This window comes from Pundamilia nyererei, unplaced genomic scaffold (assembly GCF_000239375.1).
Source record: "Pundamilia nyererei isolate P.nyererei 1_Seehausen unplaced genomic scaffold, PunNye1.0 scaffold00212, whole genome shotgun sequence".
NCBI lineage: Eukaryota > Metazoa > Chordata > Actinopteri > Cichliformes > Cichlidae > Pundamilia > Pundamilia nyererei.
This window is the reverse complement of record NW_005187613.1, coordinates 396917-412053: the sequence shown is the minus strand read 5'-3', so window position 1 is coordinate 412053 and position 15137 is coordinate 396917. Positions and strand designations below refer to the sequence as shown.

Here is a 15137-nt window from a genome sequence, read left to right as displayed (position 1 = left end):
GTAAGTACCCTGTGCTTTCTGGGGTGCCGGTCATATTATGGAGTCACCTGCAGCACCTGCAAAACAGTGAAATGTTTCACTGTAAGAGCTGTGACTAAGGCACATGTACTCTGTAACTATGTGCAATTTCATGTTTTTTTACAGGAAACAATTAAATAATTCGACTGTAAGTAAATTTAAGTGCAGCGTAAGTCATTTTACTGGGTTATTTCATGGTGAATTTTCAGAAAAACAAACAATATTTCACCATGTAACACCGTAATTACCCGGTACTTTCTGGGGCCACATTCTAGCCAGTTGCCTGCATTGCATTTAGGCAGTTGTCATGCAGTGTAGGCGGTTGGCTAGAAAGAACTGGAACGGATTCACAGCAGGTATATTGAGGAATGAAAGACAGAATACATGTGTGTGAAGGAGCGGGAGGTATAACAGTGGAGCAGAAGTAGTGATGTAGGTTAAGTACATGGAGTCAACCATAAGGAAATGGGCAAGAGTATGCTAGCAGAAGGGTGAGATGGAGGCTTAGTGAAAATGACACTATGAACACATTACTCTTGATACTTTATATTTATTTAAATAGGACATGTTGACATCTGTTCTGTTCTTGGACATCAAGTGTTTTTATGGACAATCTGAAACACACTAGGAAATGTGTTCATCAATAACACTTGATTATTGATTATTATTTTTTGTGTACAAGACCAGTCAAAGGTTTGGACACACCTTCTCATTTATTTTTATTTTAATGAATGTTTACATTGTAGATTCTCATTGAAGGCATCAAAATTATGAATGGACACTTAAAGAATTATGTAGTGAACAAACATTGTGAAATAAAACGTGTTTTGTTTTGTTTTTTAAATTTCAGAATCTTCAAAATATCCACCCTCTGCTTTCATTACTGCTTTCTTAACTCTTGGCATTCTTGCTGAAATGTTTTTCCAACAGTCTTGAAGGAGTTCCCAGAGATGCTGAGCATTTGTTGGCCCTTTTGCCATCACTCTGCGGTCCATCTCATCCCAAACCATCTCCATTAGGTTTAGGTCAGGTGACTGTGGAGGCCAGGCTGTCTGATGCAGCACTCCATCACTCTCCTTCTTGGTCAAATATCCCTCACACAGCCTGGAGGTGTGTTTGTGGTCATTGTGCTGTTTGAAAAAATAAATGATGGTCCAACTAAACGCAAACCAGATGGGATGCATGTCACTGCAGGATGCTGTGAAAGCCATGCTGGTTCAGTGTGTCTTCAGTTTTAAATAACTCCCCAACAGTGTCACCACCAAAGCACCCCCACACCCTCACACCTCCTCCTGCACTCGGGGACACATTCAAAGTTTTGCAATTTTCTGGACTGACTGACCTTCAGTTCTTAAAGTATTGATGGGCTGTTGTTTCTCTTTACTTAGCTGATTGGTTCTTGTCATAATATGAATTCTAACAGTTGTCTAATAGGTCTGTCAGCCGTGCACCAACCTGACTTCTGCACAACTGATGGTCCCAACCTCATTAAGAAGGCAAGAAATTCTCTACTCAGCGCGGCAATTTTGTTATTTCATTTTTTTATTCAAAGCCACAGGTCGAATGATGTCATTTCTTATTAGCAGCGGAAGTAGTTGTTATTGAAGGTCGCTTTGCATCCTACAAACTCTATACACAGGGGTGCACATAAGTGGTCCGCAGGTGCGCATGCGCTTTCAAAATAAAAGACGCGCGATAAGAAGGTGCAACACGCGTTTGCGTACATAAGATTTTCTGGAGGAGGACATTTTTTAGAACTCTTAAAGATGTCGAAGAAGCTCCTTTAAGCAATTACTTTGGTGTTCCTCCACCTCCAAAGAAATGTCAGAAGGAGTCCGTATCCCAAAAGAAGCGTGTATTCTTGAAGGACCGTGGGGCGACCGTGGCTCAGGGGGTTGGGAATCGCATCTGTAACCGGAAGGTCGACGGTTCGATCCCTGGGCTCTCTGTCCTGGTCGTTGTGTCCTTGGGCAAGACACTTTACCCTACTTGCCTACTGGTGTTGGCCAGAGGGGCCGATGGCGTGATATGGCAGCCTTGCTTCTGTCAGTCTGCCCCAGGGCAGCTGTGGCTACAACTGTAGCTGCCTCCACCAGTGTGTGAATGTGAGAGTGAATGAATAGTGGTATTGTAAAGCGCTTCGGGTGCCTTGAAAAGCACTATATAAATCCAATCCATTATTATTATTATTCTCAGAAAAGTGGTTAAATACTGTTAACAGTATCAAGTTCTTGGGAGTTCACATCTCAAACGACCTCACCTGGACCACCAACACCACCTCCATCACCAAGAAGGTCCAGCAGCACTTCCACTTCCTGAGATGCCTGAAGTGATTTCCCAGATTCTAGTGAGAGAAATCTTCACTTGCGGGCCTGCCTAAATACATCTTGTCCAATCGTGGGACTCTGTTTGTCTCCTCAGTCTTCCAGACTGTGTGCCAAGCCTGGAACAGGGGCCACAAATTAACATGTGGTCAAAATGTGATCAACAGTACACATATATTTTTCCAATTATCCAAGCATGAATACCAAACAAATCAAAATTGACCACAATTTCCCCATTAACTCTAAATAAAGCATACTTCCACACACCTAAAGGGTAAAGCTGTTTCCCCATAGCAAGCTGATTTCTCTGTCCAAGGTTCTCTCACAGCTGGTTGGCAGGGCCTCCAATACAGGATCCTTGCGGGCAGGGTGTCGGGTGAAACACCAAACAGGCCCGAAACTCTGGAGTCTGATAGAGAGACAGTGGAACCTCCTGTCTCCAGTTTCTGCAAGTGAGCAAACCCTCTGTACAAAGTATGATCCAGGCTATGGAGCTTCGGCAATGTTTTTTGCAGGTGTCTTTTAACCCTTCTAACCATCCAGTTTCACAAGTTGACCAGGGCACAGCTCTGACAAGTGAGGTGTAGACATCTGTTGTAGAAGATACAATAATTTCATTTCGCCTGTAGATCCTTTTGTTGTACCTTAGTGTAATGAATATAATGAGGTTGCAGCTGCTGAGCTAGAACGAGAACTGTTGTCCTTAAGTGTCAGCCACTCATTAGTTATGCAGGACTTAGGCCAGTTGCTGTGATGGGCACGGTACGTGGCACGGTAGCGTATGAGAGCCAGTTGGGGTCCTGCTGCCGAAGAATCCTCCTCCCCATAGCAATGCCTCTCTCTGTTGCACCATTAGCTTGCATATAATGGGGACTGGAAGTTGTGTGACCAATGTTGTACGTCTTACTGAACAGTTGTTGCTGGGATAATATGTGAGGTGGGGGATAGTGTTTGAGCTCATCACAGACAATGGCACACAGGCTTTTCAAGCAGGCAATCACTTGCTGGCTTGTAATGGAGGTGTACAATCAAGATGTCGCACGAGTAATAATCCACAACTACAAGGTTGTGTTTACTCTCCAGTTGACATATATCAGCAGCTATTTGGTGTAGTGATTATAATAATAATAATGATTAGTGGTTCTTTTCTCTGAGTGGGGTTATTTCTCAGGCAGAACTCACATTGCTCCACCATCTTTGTGATCTCTCGTCCAATCTCTGGCCACCACACAGTCATATTAGCTTTTCTGTGGCACTTAGTGAAGCCTTAGTGATCCTTGTGTATCTGAAGAAGTACTTCCTTTTGTTGTGAAACCAGAGCTGCTCTCATCAGTGCTTGCTGTTGTTGGTTTGCTAGCGTCATAATGTGCTAATGCCAGTGTTGTAGTTAACATGGCTTTCATGTCTGTGAATCCTTGTTTCTGCAATTCCCCCCATGTCCACACATCGACAGATTTGAGCAAATTGTAGCTTTGGTGCATGGCGGTGAAGAAGTCTGGGAGGAATTTTCCCGGACAGTTTATCATTCATATCATCTGACGAAACTTAGAGACATTTGAGGGGCTGGGCATTTCAGTGACACAGTTTTTCTGGATGAGTTTTGATACCATCTTTCACAACGACGTGTCTGTAACATTTGATCTTAGATTTTCCAATCTTGGAGTTATCTTGGATTAATTTCAGCCCAGAATGCCTGATGGTCTGCAGCACTGCCTTACGGTTGTGATCATGTTCTGCTTTTTCCTTTCCAAACACTAAGATGTCATTCATTACCACCACAGTACCGGCATAACCCTTGAGAAGGGTGCTAATCTGCCGTTGGAATATTTCTGGAGGAGACGTTATCCCAAAGGGCAATCTTTAAAAGCAGAAGCGACTCACTAGCGTGATGAATGGCGTTAGTGTCCTGCTCTTAACATTGAGCAGTATTTGCCAAAACCCACTGGAGGCATTAAGGATTGAAAATATATGTCTGTGAAGATTCTCAGTCATCCAGGTCATCGTAGTCTAAGGAGCTTGGAAAGAAAAGCGTCTGGACTTCTTTGAGTTTCCTTGAAGACGTTTCACCTCCCACCTGAGAAGCTTCTTCATTTCTAAGAGTAATTGTTGGAGAGTCCCAGATTGAAGTCCTATTGGGAGGGTCCCTAAGAGAACATGGACCCCTTAATGATCCTCTACCTAATCACATGAGCTAAGGTGCGAAAACAGGTGTAGGTCACAATCAACCAGGGTTTCGGGGTTTCATGTGATTTAACGAGGGCAAATAGTCCAGGGTGTGAGTGGGCATTAAGGCGTCTGGGATCTCAAAACTGGATTATAGATGGCAGACAGTTGGTGTCATAAGCTATTCCCTCTGTTCAAAGATGGTCGTTTACAGTGGAAATAGAATCAGAATTAGAATTTCCTCAGAATACTTTATTAATCCCGAAGGAAATTAGGGTTACAGCAGGCAGCACGCTAATGGTGCATGCGCACTTACAAAGAAACCTTCTGACCAACTTTACACAAACATCACATTGGGGAGACATGTCAGAAAGGTAGGCTGATGGCGCCAAAGGGGTATCTGCATAAGTGATGGTATTTTTTACTTTAGTGCGAACAACTCATATGAATTTCAAAGCAGTTCTACAGTCCAACACTGGTCTCTCAATCTCCCGTTGGAGAGCCGCGAGCTTCGCCATACTTGCGTTCTGTGATGTTGTCATTTCTTGTGCTCAAGGAGCCAATTTCTGAGAACTCACAGCAGTGAGCCTCCCCGAGATGTCATCCAATTTGCGCCCAGAGATGTTATTCCGAGCGAGCCCTTCCGAGATGTATCCAGTCTGCAGTCAGAGATCTTATTCTGAGTATTCACAGCAGCCGTAGCCTCTCCAAGATCTTATCCGTGCTGACTCAATGAGCCCATTTTGAGAAACTCACGCCTCTCCCATCGTTCCAATCCCAGCGGGCAGCCTTGTGGGGGTTTGAACAGCCGTTTCCGCTTCCTTAATTCTTTGATAAGTCAGGGCCAAGCCAGCTCCGATCAGCCAGAACCCTGTTACCATGGTTCCGAATAGGTAGATATCTTCAGCACTCAGGCTCACCCAAGCCCAAACCTCTCGTTAAGGGGTGTCAATTGCATTTAGGGACCAGTTGATCCAATCCATAATTCCTCTTTTAGGTTTTAGAGAACAGACTGTGAGAGAATGTTCCAGGGAAAAGTAAAAACACAAGACAAGACAAGGACATAAGAAGCTAAGCAGGGAAGCTAAGGGCAGGAGAGAAGAAAAGTGCGACCGCCTTCGCTGAGAGCCAAAAGATAGATGGCTTCTTTCACTCCCTTCCAAACCATCTGTCTTCTCTGTCCAAAATGTGAACATTGGCATCCTCGAAAGAGTGACCTTTGACCATTAGATGCAGATGGACTGCTGAGTCTTGTCCCGTCGAGGTGGCTCTTCTATGTTGTGCCTTGCGTTTATGAAGTGGCTGTTTGGCTTCTCCAGTGTAGAGGTTTTTGTCTCAGTGTGTGGCTGGGTCTGAAGTTCACTGGGATGTCATGCTTGGAGAAGACTCTCCTGAGTTTCTCTAACAAACCTGCTACATAGGGGATGACAGTATTGTTTCATTTGTCCTTCTGATCCTCCTTAGTTGGTGTCTGACCTTCTCTCCATGCATCTTGTGGGAGGCAAAGAATAGGTATTGGTCCTGGTGTGTGGGTTTCTGGTAAACTTCAATGTAGAGATTTCCATTCTCTTCAATGCATTCAGAAAAGTCCAGAAATTCAATTCAATTCACTTTTATTTATATAGCGCCAAATCACAACAAAAGTCACCTCAAGGCGCTTTATATTGTACAGTAGATGCAGAGAAAAACCCAACAATCATATGACCCCCTATGAGCAAGCACTTTGGCGACAGTGGGAAGGAAAAACTCCCTTTTAACAGGAAGAAACCTCCAGCAGAACCAGGCTCAGGTGGGGCGGGGCCATCTGCTGCGACCAGTTGGGGTGAGAGAAGGAAGACAGGATAAAGACATGCTGTGGAAGAGAGACAGAGATTAATAACAGATATGATTCAATGCAGAGAGGTCTGTTAATACATAGTGAGTGAGAAAGGTGACTGGAAAGGAAAAAGGAAATGGCAAACAGCTATCCTTTGGGTCTACCCTGGTGAACTTTGTTTTTATCCACTAAGTTGATGTGAGCAGTGAAGGATTCCACTTCTTTGGTTTTGATTTTGACCCAGGTGTCATCAACATTTCTGTACCAGTGGCTAGGTACTGTCCCTTTAAAAGAGCCAAGAGCCATTCTTTCCACTTCCTCCATGTAAAGGTTGGTTTAATGGGAATGATGGACTCAACCACTTAGTTTACACTTTTAACACTATTATTTTGGTTGCTCTTTTATGAGACTCAGTTTCAGCTTTTCAGCCACAACCCCACGCACAACAACACCTCAGATCCTGGTACACTCTTTTAAACAGGGGAGGTGTGATGAGCCCAAGCCACATCCCACCACATACCCATATCGCCCGACCTAGGCCGGGGAGCAATCTGGCCTAGACTACTCTCCCTCCCCCTCGCAAACGGAAGGGGAAATCGGCGATGGCCATCAGCGTCCCTGGCCTATGGATTAGCAGCAGGGGTGAGTTGGATCCAGTGGCTTACCGCGTGTCCAGCAGCCGCAGTGCCGAGGTGGGTCGATCGGGTGACCACGTGTTCAGTGGCTGACTGCGTGCCCAGCGGCGGTGACGGAGCTGATCTGGAGCCCAACCGCATGGCAGGCAGCAGCGGCGCAGCAGCGGCGCAGCAGCGCATCAGCAGGCGTGGACATGACCCGTGGCTCACGGGTGGCTTGACAGGTGGCCAGCGTGCAGGACCAGATGCCGCACTGACCTCCAGCGAAGATGCCACTGCACCAGGCTGCATTGCGACCTCTAGTATGGGCGTGGCAGGTCCAGCCAGCACGCTGACCTGCAGCGAAGACAAGCCAGGTCCAGATGGTGCACCTGCCTCTGGCATGGACACCGCTGGACCAGACAGCACGGCAACCTCCAACTCAGGTGGGAAGGGCACCTCCGTTATGCTGCCCCCCAACTCGGGCTGGCCTAGTGCTGACCAGGCTGACCTTCATGGGTGGGGGTTGCCTCCCTCCCCCATGCAGTCGAAGGACACGGGTGGGGCCAACGGCGGTGTCGGCCAGGAACCAACCCGAGCTACCAGACTCACTATCAGTAAAAGTAAAGTAAAAGTAAAGTGTGTGTGTGTGTTAGTCCCCATAGGGAAATAGTTCCTCTGCATTTAACCCATTCACCCAGTGAAGCAGTGGGCAGCCACCAATGCAGCGCCCGGGGAGCAGTGTGTAGGGACGGTACCTTGCTCAGGGGTACCTCAGGGTAGCCGTTCAGTGGAGTCGAACCCCCGACCTTCCGATCATGGGGCCACCACTCTACCTACTGAGCTATCCCTGCTATCCCTCAGCTCACCTTAGGTCCCGGTACACTCTTTTAAACAGGGGAGGTGTGATGAGCTGATGGAGCTCCGGTGTGTCTCAGCCTCCCTTGCAGCTGCGCCCAAGCCACACTCCACCACATTTGGCTCCCTGGTGACACCTTTTGGTCTACAAAAGGTGACACTGGGGAGCCCATGTTTTGCATCCATGTTTTTGTCTATAAAAACCCTCGTTATATTTAAAATATAAATATATGTCTGGTGAGGGGGAGGTTTTCAGTGCCGGCTCGTTGTTTTGGGTCTCAAACTTGGCATTGAATGTGTTAGGTGCGTCTGGCAGAGCGGTGTCGGTAACACACAAACGTGGTGGGGCCTTATAATTCTTATGGTTTGGATGGCCTCCCACATTCGCAGAGAATCTCTTGAACAGACAAAGTGATCACTGATCCCTGACTTTCTTTGAGTACTCAATTATTAATTATTTACTCTTAGAACTGAAGAAGCTTCTCGGATGAGAGGTGAAACGTCTTCAAGAATTACAGATGCTTTTCTTTCGAAGCTCCTTAGATTGAAAATATAGTGGTGCCGTATGTTTTATTTGGTGCAAAATCCTCCAGATTGGGCAAAATGAATCTCTCTCTTTTTACTTCTTTATTGAATTTCATGAGGTCCACACATATCCTTGGCTTTCTTTTCTTCTCAATAACTGGCACCAGTCTCAAGTCTTTTGCAGACTCCAAGAGGTTTTCTTCCAAGATTGCCCTGTATTTGGCTCCATCCATCTTCCCATCAACTCTGACCAGCTTCCCTGTCCCTGCTGAAGAGAAGCCCCCCCGCAGAGCATGATGCTGCCACCACCATATCTGACAGTGGGGATGGTTCAGAGTGATGTGCAGTGTTAGTTTTCCGCCACACATAGCGTTTTGCATTTTGGTCTCATCTGACCAGAGCAGCTTCTTCCACATGTTTGCTGTGTCTCCACATGGCTTGAGGCAAACTGCAAACAGGACTTCTTATGGTTTTCTGTTAACAATGGCTTTCTTCTTGCCACTCTTCCATAAAGGCCAACTTTGTGCAGTGCACCACTAATAGTTGTCCTATGGACAGATTCCCCCACCTGAGCTGTAGATCTCTGCAGCTCGTCCAGCGTCACCATGGGCCTCTTGGCTGCATTTCTGATCAGCTCCTTGTTCGGCCTGTGAGTTTAGGTGGACGGCCTTGTCTTGGTAGGTTTACAGTTGTGCCATGCTCCTTCCATTTCTGGATGATGGCTTGAACAGTGCTCCGTGGGATGTTCAAGGCTTGGGAAATCTTTTTGCAGCCTAAGCCTGCTTTAAATTTCTCAGTAACTTTATCCCTGACCTGTCTGGTGTGTTCTTTGGACTTCATGGTGTTGTTGCTCCCAATATTCTCTTAGACAACCTCTGAGGCCGTCACAGAGCAGCTGTATTTGTACTGACATTAGATTACACACAGGTGCACTCTATTTAGTCATTAACACTCATCAGGCAACGTCTATGTGCAACTGAATGCACTCAGACCAAAGGGGCTGAATAATTACGCACACCCCACTTTGCAGTTATTTATTTGTAAGAAATGTTTGGAATCATGTTTGATTTTTGTTCCACTTCTCACGTGTGCACCACTTTGTGTTGGTCTTTCACCTGGAATTACAATAACATTGATTCATGTTTGTGGCTGTAATGTGACAAAATGTGGGAAAGTTCAAGGGGGCCGAATACTTTTGCAAGCCGCTGTAAGATCACTTTCAACTGCAAACAAGCTCTTGAAACAAGCTTCCGCCATTAGTGTTGCATTAGAACCAGTATCTAACAAAAATTCCACTTCCTTACCATCAACACCTACCTCTTCTTGAACACATGTCCCTAAAAGTTGATTGATTGATTGATTGAGTGATTTACCTGGACCGGACAACTGTCACCAGCTGGAATTAATCATTTAAAGCCATCTTGGATGGAGTTCCCCAACACTCTCTTACCATGTGTCCACTGACTCTAGACTGAGTACAGATGGGTCGCCCTTTTTGATCCCACTGATGCCGTGGCCGTTCCACCGGCTGTGAAATTTGCTTTGCAGTATATAAAAATTGATGTATCTGAAAAATAAAACTATGAAGACACTCAAAATAAATTTCTTGTGGTTGGAAACTATTTTTTGCAACTTTTTTGTATTTAAAGTTTTGAGGGACAAACCTTTTAAATATCTCTAAGTAGAAATATATGTAAAAAAAAACAAAGCAAAAATGATTTTCAATTTTTTTTGTAGTTTATTGCAATTTTTTGCAATTTATGTAATTACTATGGACTTAATGCAGACATATTGTTAAAATTTGGGCTATAACAGTTGTATTGATGTATAGCAACTTGAAATGCTCCCAAAAATGGCTCCACAGCATGTAAGAATATAAAGTAAGCTCTGGCGCATTTGGTTCTATGGTAGGACTTAAAGGGTTAAATACTCTGGGATCAACAAGTAGGCCTGCAGTGTGAGAGTGAAACGCTCTAATAGGGTGATATGGTACTATATCATATCACCCCATTTGCTATTTAAAAAGGTTAAAACTATTTTCCTTTAAAATGTGCACTTCTCATACTGGAGTCTTCAGTGTCAACTGGCTTCCCTGCTGCAACTGTGTCCTACAAAAAAACAACTCCTCCTTCCTGTTTTCTCTCTCCTTTATAGAGAAGGGCTCAAATCATTACCATTCAACGGCTCCCTGTACTCAACTCCAAATAGCTTGCAGCTGTACTAAAGTAGAATCACCACTCCTACATGGGTGTGGCCCACATCTCACACAAAACAAAAACACCAAAGCATGCAATTATTAAAATGACAAAAACGCCAACCCGATGTTTAGTGGGAGATTCTCTCAGTTATTCCACCATGCCACATTCTGCAACACTACAGACTTCCTCCTTCCCCTGCTACATTTCTGAGACGTGATGATCGACTGCTAGGGATGGAATCAAGAATAGGTTCCTAGTAGTCCAGTTCCTTGGAATGGTTAGTCTGCCTGCCTACTGATCCCGCTTATCGGTTCTTGCCCTCTCACTAAGATCAGCTGATTTCAGTTCATGTGTCGGAAGTAAAAATAATGGTGCATTCTTCACCATAGACATGGACATTACTTTTATCATTAATGCACAAAGGGATGGAGAGTGAGATGGCAAAGTGACGACTGCTCCAGGACAGAAACAACTGCGTTATACTGTTAACACAACTTCGGCTGTTTGCAAAACTGCATGCTAACGCTAAGGTAGCCAAGAACCCCAGAGTGGTGTTAAAGCTCAGTAAATGCTGACATTGCTCTTATATAGTGATAAAGTGAGCCATCATTTGTGGTGAAGCCAGCCTGTAACAAACTGATGATCAGTCAGGCTGCAGCTTCTATTTCTACCTGTTCATGTTTCTACAGTAGAATCACGGCAATGATTGCTTGTGCTGGTTTTCATCTTTGCTTTGTGTTGTCAGCTTTGTTTTCATACCTAAATACTAAGACAAAGATGACATGTGTCCTCACTGGGAAAGGGATTTGTGTTGGTGTGTGGGGCTGTAGCTTTATATTGTTAAATGGCCGTTATGAGACAGTGCTTTTCAGATCATTTTGCAGAGTAACATGAAGGTAACATAATGAGTAATGAATGTCTTTGTTCAAAGACATTCAAAGACAGTATGCAATAAAATACTGCGTTACTTTTAGGAAAAGTGTTCTGTGTAATACGGGTAATAACGTTTTTACTTTACTTTTAAATAATGACCCCAACACTGAACACAAAAAAGAGGGGAAATACCTCTAAAATGCACAGGCATTAGACCACACGCATGAAATTACTTTGCATGAATGTAATGTCATGATATGCTGCTTAGACATGGTGGTGACTCTCAAAGTGGAGCCAATAAGAATCGACAAGGAATCAAATCAAGTTATATTGATAATGGAATGGGAATCGCTAAATTCTTACCGATTCCTATCCCTACTGACTACTTCTGGCACCATGTCATGAAAAGTCACAGGATTCATTGGAAAACCCGGAGTGGAGTATTTTTTGTTGCGTGGATTTCTTTTTTCCTCAGATTTTGCCAGGACTGTGAAGTTTTGCTTCAAGTTGTGGTTGTTATTATATTGCTTTCCTTATGAATATGGGTGAAACAGTTCATTTTTAAATTAGGCTTAAAACTTTACTTTTTGATGTAGCTTTTTTTTGGCATCTATCAGGTGACGCTGGACTATTATCATTGTTGGGCTGCAGCTGCCGGGGAACCTTACATAATACAATCAACATTTAAATATTGAATAACTCCCTTTTAACAGAAAGAAATCTCCACCAAAGGCAGGTTCAGGGAGGGGAAGCCATTTGCCTCAACTGGTTGGGGTTAAGGGGAGGAAGACAGGATACTGTGCAAGTCACAGGTCAAACTTGCTGTGAAATGTCCTAACAGTACTCTGTTTTGTTACAGGTGCTAGCAAACCCCACTCCAGTACCGACAACAACCAATTCTGCCATCCACAAGATCAATCCCTCTTCAAGGTGGTCCAAGTTAAAGATTGTGACAAAGCAGTCTGGGGATGAATGCATCACAGCTTTAGAGATCGTTCCACCTGTAGATGGAGCCGAGAGGCATTCAATCCCAATCAGCCGTCCTCGAACTGTGGCAAGAAAATTTGCAAGCATTGCTAGAAGCCAAGTGAGAAGGAAAAGACAGATGGCTGCCAGAGAAAAGAAAGTAGGTTAATACACGACATAAGTTTAAGACATATAATGGAAATAATAGAGGAACTCGTTATTTAGATTTGATTATCGGACTCAGCCTCTGCACAAGCAAAGAACAGAAGTCTTGGAGAATAAATAAAATGTGACAGTAAGACCCTCACTCACTTTGTTTCAAGCTAAAACCCAGCGTATGTAAGTCAGTGGTTCTAACAGTCATAGAAAGAGTTGTTAAGCAGATGTCACTATTATCTCAGCTTTAATGTCCTGGTGCACGCTCAATCATCCAGGTAAGGAAATCCCAAAAGGTTGATTCTGTTCATCTGGACGTAGCGTTAGTGGAAACGCTACGTCCAGATGAACAGAATCAACCTTTTGGGATCTCAGCTTTAAGTTGCTTTAATGCTGTCTCACCCTTGAGATTACCTGAGACACAGAGAGCAGATATGTTTTATCTAAAGCTAACATTGAGCGGCTGTTTTCCTGTGTGTGCAAATATTAATTGAGGTGCAGGGCAATTTAGCACGTTTGGACATGTTTTTAACATAGCTCATACTAAAAGGTTTGGCACTGTCGTTTTTTACATAATACATATTATGCATACTTAACATGGTCAGCTCGTCTGTGAGTTATGTGACTGTCATCTCACTGCAGTGTGTGAGAAACAAAGAGCTGACAGAGTTCACAGATTATCTATCTTTGGACTTTGTGTCTACATGTTCCGGTTTATTTATTCTTCATCTCTCCTTTCTTCCATTCTTCATAGGTAACCAAGACTATCTTTGCCATCCTGCTGGCTTTCATCATAACATGGACACCGTATAATGTGATGGTGTTGATCTCAACCTTCTGCCAGTCCTGTGTCCCTGATACAGTGTGGGCAATTGGCTACTGGCTGTGTTATGTCAACTCTACTATCAACCCAGCTTGTTATGCACTGTGCAATGCCACATTTAAAAAGACTTTCAAGAACCTGTTGCTATGCCAATATAAAAATATAGGAACAAGATAAGATAGAAGGAGGAGATTTGAGATAGGATGGAAGGCAAAGCTGTAAATCATTGCAAGAAGTTGTGCGAAAGAAAAATGAAGGAACTGAATGAAGAATAGCAGAACTGGGTGATGGGTGCCTTCTGAAGAGACCAGAAACTTGGAGCAGATTAGTAAATGTATTTATTCTACAAATGAATGAGTGCTCCCTATTCATACAGTCCAAGCAAAGCGTGAGTGTAAACCAGAGATTCTTTTATTCTTTTACCTGTCAAGCTACCCAAAATTGCACTGTGAGTAGAAATTTGGTTTCACTAACACAGAAATTAATTTCAAATGAAGATGTAGATGCTATAAAAGGAGAGGTCAGTGATTGGATCTGCGTGGTGATGCATGAGAATGTGGCCGAGAAAGTGGCTTTGCCTGATCTGTGCTGTGTGTATGTACATATGTATGTATGTATGTACGTATGTATGTATGTATGTATGTATGTATAGCTAGATGTATAAATAGACTGGTGGATCTCTTGATGTATTAACATATCTAAGAAAGCAATGTTAAACTAGACTCTATTCTCTAGAGTTTGAGCTCAACCTACTGTCAGTTCTGAGTCCCTGACATGGCATGAGCAGTTGGCTACTGGCTGTGTTATTAACTCTGCTATCAGTCTGGGATGTTACACAGCAACAGTCACAACAACACAAAATATCAGATGGACGGAGAAAAGAAGAATGGGAAGGAAGAATAGGTAAGAAGAAATACTGTTATTATTGCCAGTAACCAAGACTGATTAAACAAATGAATACCAGAGATTCATTGGACGGTGCCTTTCAAATGGAGGCTACAGGAGATTAGCAACAACAGTTTGTTCATATAGCATAAAACAGAGTTTTACTTAACATACCCAACCTGCTTAAACTAAGATGCACCAAAACACCAGACGTCTTTCAGATACAGTAAAACTACTGGAGTCCAGAAATAGCTTCCAGACTCACACTGATAATTTAACACTAAACAATGATGCAATTCAATGCAGCTTTATTTATATAGCACCAAATGACAGCAACAATCACCTCAAGGTGCTTTATACTGGAAGGTAAAGTAAACTCTATGATGATACAGAGAAATCTAGACAATCACATGACCCCCTATGACCGAGCACTTTGCAACAGCGAGAAGGAAAAACTTCCTGGAATAAACAGGAATAAACCTCAGGCTCAGGAAGGGACGGCCATCTGCCAGCTGGGGCTATGTGAAAGTGGCGTGCTGTGAAAGAGAGACAGAGTAATAATAACGGATGATTAAATACAGAGTGACAGAGTAAACACATAGTGAATGATACGGGTGAGTGAAGTAGAAACTCCCAGAGCATCATGGGAATCCCCAGCTGCCTACACCTATTGCAGCATAACTAAGGGAGGATTCAGGGTCACCTGGTCCAGCCCTAACTATATGCTTTAGCAAAAAGGAAAGTTTGAAGCCTAATCTTGAAAGTAGAGATAGTGTCTGTCTCCTGAATCCAAACTGGAAGCTGGTTCCACAGAAGAGGGGCCTGAAAACTGAAGGCTCTGCCTCCAATACTTCCTTTATCCAAGGAACAACAAGTTAGTCAACAGTCTGAGAGCGAAGTGCTCTGGATTTATCATGG

General features: G+C 43.8%; 1 protein-coding gene across 1 annotated transcript in view; it reads left to right on the top strand.

Annotated features, from left to right (window-relative positions):
* chrm4a (cholinergic receptor, muscarinic 4a) overlaps positions 1-14894 on the top strand; it is a 67828-nt gene extending 52934 nt beyond the window's left edge. Inside the window, exons 6-7 of the mRNA XM_005748070.2 lie at positions 12249-12515; positions 13266-14894. Coding sequence (XP_005748127.1) covers positions 12249-12515; positions 13266-13511 — 513 coding nt within the window. The 3' untranslated portion in view covers positions 13512-14894. The remainder of the gene's footprint in view (positions 1-12248; positions 12516-13265) is intronic.
* The last annotated feature ends 243 nt before the right edge of the window (positions 14895-15137 follow it).